This window comes from Copadichromis virginalis, linkage group LG23 (genome assembly GCF_057382275.1).
Source record: "Copadichromis virginalis isolate Kocher_CV1m ecotype Utaka linkage group LG23, C_Virginalis_male_GT1.1, whole genome shotgun sequence".
Taxonomy (NCBI): domain Eukaryota; kingdom Metazoa; phylum Chordata; class Actinopteri; order Cichliformes; family Cichlidae; genus Copadichromis; species Copadichromis virginalis.
The window spans coordinates 37007446-37015552 of NC_140639.1; the positions used below are offsets into that span (position 1 = coordinate 37007446).

Genomic DNA, 8107 nt, shown 5'->3' on the forward strand with positions numbered 1-8107 from the left:
TAGGCCTAACGCCTGAGCCTGCAACTTTTACAATTCACTAGCCAAACTCTCCCAAATGTCCTCTTTTCTTTATATGGGCTTTCAGACATATACAGAAATATATGTTACTTTGTTTCTTAAAACCTGCAGGATATTTAGACTGTACAGAAAAAATGAAAAAAATAACTTAAAAAAAGAAAAACATACCAAACTGTATTAATTCTGCCAGTCCACTGGTTTATAACCCACATTGTGTGTTTTAGATGCTTCTGACAAATGCTAGTATACTAAAGCAGACATTAACATTAACACTGAGATCACAGCTACCCTATACTGTTTGCTGCTGTTTATTGAAATGGTGCAAAACCAACAATTCAAGTAGAACCTCCCATTATAAACCTATATGCATGTGCTGACCTTCCAAATACTAGATTCCTTCCTATCAGTTTTTTTCTGATATCTGGCATTAACAAGGCATTTTTTTCCCAGAGAACTGCTCCTCACTGTATCTTTTCTCTTTTTCAGACCATTTGCTGTAAATCCTAGAAATGGTTTTGTGGTAAATCCCAGTACACGAGAAATTCTTGAAATACTCAGACTGGCATGTCTAGCACCAACAGCAGACAACAATGCCATGTTCAATGCCACCTAAAACACAATTTTCCCCCATTCTGATGTTTGAGCATTAGGTTGCTCCCATATGATTGGTTGACTTAACAAGCATATTGTGTACCTAATAAAGTGGATGAAAAGTCTAAACCTTTGAAAGGTAGCACTGTTCCTCAGCTTAGTGTCAAAAAGCTACTGGCATGCTCACAAACTCTTTTTGGTTTTGTGTTGGTTTAAATATGTAAAATTAAATATGTATTTAATTTATATGAAGGATGAAAAAGGAGCAACATTAGAAGATTAGTCTAGAAATGTTTGAAAGAAAGTTGATGTTAGAATTCATTAAGTTTATCATTGGAAGAAATGTATTTTTAAATGAGCTATTCAGTTACTTCTTTTCAAGTTCTGAAGACTACCATAACTTAGATGACTGAATGATTCTCAGTCACAGACATTCAGGATACAACAGTTTCTTTTGAAATGTGTAGTTGTAATGATTTTAGTTTAGACAAAAGCTATTGCAAGCTGTTGATATTTGTCAACTTTTTTTTTTTAAGAATTTCAAGAGAGTTCCAGCTAAAATGTATTTATCATTTTAACACAGGAGACATACAACCACACAAAGCCACCCTTCTGCTGAGCCCTGGACACCTGACTATTTTTTCGCAGATGCAAAGCAGTGGAAAGCACATGACATCTACGCTCTGTCAGCTGGTTCAAGTATCTACCCTCTGGGCCAAGAGGTTTTGCGTAACATAGCCCAGGGTTCCTATATTCCTAGGTGGAGATGGATGGCTGATAAGACGGGAAACCTCCGGTTGGGCGTCCACATCTACATAAGCATCTCCGGGGTCAGATGTGACCTAGTTAGCCTTGGAGGTCAAACTAGTCTTGACTAGGAAAATTAGAAAGGCACTTCTTCCACCTATTATTTGGTTGTAGGGATGGTAAATTATACAAAGATAAAACTACTATAAGTTATGCAGGCTTTTAGGAAAAAGTACCAAAATGCTCATTTTTAACAAGAAGACATTTGTATCGTTGTGAGCTGGAGCAGTTAATTCATTTACTTAATTTATGGATCAGTCATAGTATGCCAATGGTTAGTTATAAAACATTTAAGAAAATGTAAGAAAACAAAAGGTTTCACTATTAATTTTTGACATGTTTTAACAATCCATAAGATGGTGAAAAAGCCAGTTTGTTAAAGGTGATTAAAGACTTTGAATGTCATGTTATGTCAAATTAAATGTCCTACTCTCAATGCTTATGTTTCATAATCGAGTTTATGACAGAAATGAGGCAGCCATATTTAAATCTGAACACTAAATCAAATATGTAAACCATATCCCAGATTAGCTCACTTTTTATCTTCCCACAGATGCAGATTAGTTCATTTTGGAGGATGCTGTCCTTGGTTTTAAATGATGAAATGTTGTTAAATTCTCAAATCAACTCGTGTAACAAGAGTCCAGTTTCACACATATGCATTTCTTCCAAACTGCCTCAATGGCTCCTGTGTTTCCTTGTTTGGCCTCTGGGCTGGCTTACTGGTCTTATTGCATGTTGTCGGAAAAGATGCAGCTCCACTGTAGGAGTATTCAGCTCTGCAAAAGTCAAAACAGGAAATTTACATAGTAAAGGCTACAAAGCTCTGTTTCAAGCAAAACATTTTTTTTCTTACACCTTTCAACTTTCTTGTTATATTTAAGAAGTTCTACAACCATATTGAGTTTTTCATGCATTTCAAAAGAGTTCAAAGATAACCAAAGGGACTTAATCTATAGGATTTCATCAAACTGGTTAAGATATTTTTTCTCAAAGCTACAAATTCAGCTCCATTATGGAATAAATTATTTTAAATATTGTTTGATCAGAGAAGTCATTAGGATTCCTCCACTGGGAACCATGAATTTAATGGAAATTTGGAAAATTTTAAACCGATCTTTGAAACCAAGCTTGCCATTCTTAGAAGCCTCTAGGTTGTCTGATTAAAACATGCATAGACAAACTTTCACGTAGTACCAGTAGCACATTTTTTTGGTTTATAATCACTACGATTACAAACTGACTGCCAATCAATACTAGGTGCCATTGCTGCTATTCACCGTATTCATACAGTGAGAACACTCTAATCAGCCTGATTGTTATCAAAAAGTGGGGAAAAAGAACTAGGATGTTTAAAAGAAAAAGGAACGAAAGAAAAAAAATCTGTTTTTCTTTGCCCATCTCATGCAACACTTCTCAATAGCTCCCCTCAGTCAAGGTGACTTTAACTTCTAAAAGGTCCTTCTTATGCAACTGTAACAAAGGAAACATTCAGCTGGAGTAGCTAATCAACATAACGTACAATCATACAATTTACTTTGTAGGTTCAGCAATTATGCAGCAAGTTGCTGAGAGATTACTGGATGTTTTTGACTGGATTTGCCTGTCTATTGCAGTTAAAGTAATTACTTAAATTGCCCAATTGAGTTAGTAAATCAATCATGCAGTTTAGAGTGCATCCACATCAGATCCACTATGACCTTGCTGTTCATGTGGAATCACATTGTTCGCATTCTGTATATCTGCAAAACCAAGCCACTTGCCTGATACTGAAGCCTTCAGACAGGCTGAGGCAGAAGATAAGTCCTCCTAAGATGCACAACACAGATCCAGCCCAGCCAATGAAGAGAGCGGCTCCCAGCTCAAACCTGCAGGGAAAAAAGAAAAGAAAATGAAAAAACCAAGATATTTCTGACTGGACTTCCTTTCATCTGATTATGTCTTTGATCCATGTGAAAGGAATCCTTTTACTTCTGGGCAACAAATAGGGGGTCAAAGAAGTCAGCTGTGATCCTGCGAGCATATATGGAGCATGCCGTCATGCAGCAGAGGCCTGTGGAAAGAAATAAGCAGATTACTACATCAAATTAAAAGGAACTAAGGTAATGTTCTTAGCTCAAGAAGAATTCAATCCACACATTATTCTCCATTAAATCCAGACATACATAGAATGGGATGGTTTTTACCACTAAGAATAAAGTGGAAGCCTGACAGGACAGTCAACCGAGCTTTAGTGGTCTTTGAGCCTCCTATTTTTGTGCACTTCATTCCTACCAAGGCAAGAATGGCACCAAAGAAACCCAGACTCACAGCAGCGATCATCAAACCCCGACACACCTGGATGTACGCTTAAAAAATGAAACAGAGAAGAGAGCTATACATTAGTTGTTTCCCTACTTTTTTGTTGCCCATGAATCGTAACAATAAACAGACTTACAAATGTGAAAAAAAAAAAGAATTGTTTTGTTCATATTGAACAGTTTCATGTATTCTTGTGTGAGGGAAATTTGAGATAAAGTTGCAAATAAATCACTTGGAATAAATTGGATTTCTGCACTGATTTTCATAATAAAGTTGGTCTACGATTAACACTGCAACTGACCAATCACATTAATGTGATGTCATAACTTTGCAATGCGAGAACCAAAATTATGAATGCCTGTGTAATCTTTTCTTTTGTCATCTTATACAATGTAAAAAAAAATCTTAATTACATCTGTTTTGCCTTTTTTAAAAAGATCTCTTCCAGGGTTACACATGGTTTGCAAGTTGTCCACTATTAATAAGAGTCTTGAATGTCCTCTATTTGAAGACAGTTTGTCCTGATTTTAATAGATAAAAAGGAAGGTCTTTTGAAATGCTTTCCAGCTTGGTTCATTTGCTTACTTTTTGCAGAGTGGACTGTGAGGGAGTTAGTTTAAAGGTTACGTCTATACTTAAGACTTGTATCAAGGTTGGAGCACATGCAGAAATAATAATGCTAATAATGGGCATAAATGTTGCATGAGTGTTGCAAATGACTCGTATGTGAAAAGTGTCTCAGATTGTGGCAAAAACTAAAAGATGATCAAAAATAAAATGTAAGTAAAACTAATTATTGCTAGCTTAATGTTTCATCAGGTAGAGAAAAATGCAATCATGATGTTTGATTGATGTGTAAATATCGACTTCTCACTTACAAGTTGACTGCACTTGAAATGTTATCATTTAGTGTTGTGTTAACATCTTGTTCTTGTAGAAATTTAAGAATTGTAGAATTTAAGTTGTAAAGTGTTTTAGTTACTTTGGGCTTTTTAAATGTATAGATGGTAAAAGATCTCTCCAACCCCTAGGAATGAAAACAGCAGTCTAAAGGACACTAAGATGGCCAGAAGTATTGCTTTCTTAACTTTGAAAAACTAATATCAAGTATCAAGTGACCTCTCTGTGACTGTATGGCTTTCTCAGATTGTTTTGATTGGACATATAAGGAGGGCTTAATAAGTAGTAGCTAGTAGCTTTAAATGTAGTGGCCATTTGTGGCCTCAAGGCTGAGGTAGAAAATGAAATATCAAGTTTCAAATACATTCTTTTTTCACAAATGAGGTCATTTATCTAAGAAGTACATCTGTCAGATGTGTGCTCACAGATTTGTGGTTATTTATTTAACTGTGTCTGTTTACTGATGTAAGAAATGTCGTCCCTTGTGACTGCAACACAACATTATATTATGAACTCACCATCCAAAGCCAGCATTGAAGGAAAGTCCTTGCAGTTTGACACACCAGTGGAATCTGTCACACATGTTTTCCACAAGTTGGACCAGAAGGTAGCTGTGGTAATGACCGTACCATCCACAGAAGATACCTTCCAGTAGTCTGTCGGCAGAGTAGATGACACCAAGATCCATCCAGAGATGGTCAGGAAAAAAGCAGTGATTTCTGTAGCCATGTTGCCCATTTTCCCTCTGACTTAAAGGTCTGGATTGGGACAAGTACAAGTTCTGTCTCTCAAAAAGTGGGAGTGTCGGTCTAGGACAGGTGCACCAGTGCTGGCAGTTCTGCAGAATTTAGTTTCTGCTTCTCCTGCTCAGCCTCTGACCAAGCATCACTCAAAGACACACCATTCTCCGATCCACATTCTGTAGTTTTATAGGGTATGGGGGCTGGGACTGACACACAAGTCATCACTCCACACGGTATGAAGAGAGGTTGCATGAGGATCTCCAGGAGAAGGAAGTCTTTAATTGGAAGGATCTGAAAAGGCAAGATGAGGAACACAGATAGAAGGGATGATGATGTGTGGTTTCAACAGTATGCCTCGGTTTTTCAACAACATGAACAAATAAGGGTGTAGAACATCAAAGAAACCCATTGGTACAGCTCTTTGGACTTAGAGTTTAAGAAATAAAGTCATAAAATTACAGAGAAAGTACTGGCAGGGGGGAAAAAATCTGTTGAAATGCTGCAAATAAGCAGAAAACAGTTTAAAAACTGTTACTTTTAAGAATTCTATTACTTAATGTAATGCAAACAATGAGAAACATCTTTTCTGTCATGCAATAGGTTATTTTTAGTGACTTACTTTATAGTAATATGATTGGACATGGTTGATATCTTTGTCATTGAAATGAGTGTAAAATTGATTAAAATACAGTTAAAAGTCTTCAATGTACGCCCTGTTTTTTCGGAAGTTACAATTTTCAAAACAACCCAGTGGGCAGAATTAGATACATTGAAAAGTTGGTTATAGCCCCCTAGGCTGTGATTGACATCCCTGTTTAGCAGCATTAGAGCACCATCAAGTGGCAGAAAAAACAAACACAGTTCCTCCTCTGAAAGAAATATTAGACTGTAGGGTTGATATTCATAATAGTAACCCTGGGTCTCTCTCTCTCTCATGCACATGCACACTCTTTCTACCTCATTGCCATGTGACAATGACAGGCTGCTGTGGGCTCAAGTGTTATAACAGCAGAATAAAACCTATGCTGAAGAAGTTTAGGAAATATTAAGAAATGCTAACAAGTATTTCAAAGTTCTGGTCAAAGTTTTGATAACCTAGTGTAATTTTTAGGATAAATATTTGTTATTTAATCAGGACAGCTAATCAAATTATGACTCTTTTATATGTGTGAATGTCACTGATGATGACAACAGAATAGCAGTACAAATAGGCACTGAGTCCTAGTGCTGTCTGATTAAACTGTGGTGGTTGTCGCTCTGTATTTTTTTTCCTGCCCAGCAATGATACACCTATTACATTTATTGATATCAGTTACATTTGTCAGTGGTATGATGGTTTAAGGACAGAACAGAATAGTTCAAACTGAAGCGAAATGCTTCCTTGGTCTCGCTCTGCAGTGTCTGTAGTGTGAAATGAAATATGGATGTATGAAAAGTACAGCAGAGTATGTTTGTCACAACTTAAATGTTCCCTTATATTTAATTGTCAATAAAACTCTCAATGTTTTGCTGGTAACATATTAGTCTTAAACTATGTAACTTTGATTTACAAAGTAACAATGGCTTAAACAAAGGCTATGGTCAAACAGAGGATGACATGACGTGAAATTATGTTGATAGGAAAATAAACAATAATTTCTTTATTTTTTTTATAATTATAATAATCATTCATTGAGTCATTTTTGTATCGGGCTGTGAACATCAAAACTATGGTGATTGTATAATTTGTATGTATATTTATATGTTTGCAATCTTTTTCTCAATGAGTTTCCCAATACCTTTTTTAAGCTATTTTAAACTTTGCAGAAAAACTGCCTAGGGCACTGTGGGTGTCAATACCTATATACATATATAAAATTGAATTGTATTGTATCAAATGGAATGTAACAGTTTACAATGGAATTGTATAGTATAAACTGAAATGTAATTATAAAGAATGAAATGTCATAGTAGAATGGAATGGTATAACATAGTGTGAAATGTCATACTATAAAATGGAATGCCATAATATGGAATGATATAATGTAGAATGGAATGTCATAGGATAGTATGAACTGGTACAGTATCAAATAGAATGCATTAGTATAAAATGGAATGGTAATCCCATTTTCACCTTTCACATCTTATCTCATCTCCTTCTTCACACAGCATCATGTATGCTCTGCGTTTAGTGTTGCAATTTACCACATAAACATACAGAACAGTCACATACACAGCCATACCAAATACACACACACACACACCAATATAAAGCACAGTCACATACACAACCGTAAAAGATAGACAGATACACATACACATACACATACACCTTTAGTAAACATGAGCACACTGAGGTTTGTCACATGGAATGTATGGGGAGTTGTTTCCACATTTAAATTACTAAGTTAAATGACTTACAGGCAGTAACAGGAGACTCATATGTCCAAAACATCTGTACACACACTCACTTCTCCACAGTTCCCTCACATGTTCTCAGGCGTTACAACTCGAAACAAAGAGGTATTAATTAATAGCTGAGTAGAGTCAGCTGTACAAAAAGCATGGCACCTAAGGCAATAGAGATGCAGGACACACCCACACATATTAAATGGAATGCCATAGTGTCGAATGGAATGGTATGGCATAGTAAGAAATAAAGATTTATTTAGACGCAGAAAATTAGAGGTAATCCGGGTCTTTACATCTTTAAGACATTCCTGCAGTTCAACCCTCTGGGGTGCGTGGCATGATTGCCAGTTTTGCCT

General features: G+C 36.1%; 1 protein-coding gene across 1 annotated transcript; it reads right to left on the reverse strand.

The window, feature by feature from the left end:
* Positions 1–1855: 1855 nt before the first annotated feature.
* cldn10a (claudin 10a) lies at positions 1856–5482 on the reverse strand. The gene is made up of 6 exons (XM_085447879.1): positions 5136–5482; positions 3603–3764; positions 3388–3469; positions 3187–3284; positions 2830–2839; positions 1856–2195 (listed from the first exon to the last, which is right to left on the reverse strand). Exons 1-6 carry the CDS (start codon positions 5353–5355, stop codon positions 2066–2068), a joined length of 702 nt encoding a protein of 233 aa, XP_085304005.1. The 5' UTR covers positions 5356–5482; the 3' UTR covers positions 1856–2065.
* Between the last annotated feature and the right edge of the window lie 2625 nt (positions 5483–8107).

What these genes read in the sequence shown, in the direction of transcription:
- cldn10a (XM_085447879.1), bottom strand. Translation starts at nt 5,355, where the DNA reads ATGGGCAACATGGCTACAGAAATCACTGCTTTTTTCCTGACCATCTCT. An exon ending in TTCAATGCTGGCTTTGGATG is followed by an intron (nt 3,765 to 5,135) that starts GTGAGTTCATAA and finishes TCATTTTTTAAG; the next exon opens with CGTACATCCAGGTGTGTCGG. An exon ending in CTTCCACTTTATTCTTAGTG is followed by an intron (nt 3,470 to 3,602) that starts GTAAAAACCATC and finishes TTCTTTCCACAG; the next exon opens with GCCTCTGCTGCATGACGGCA.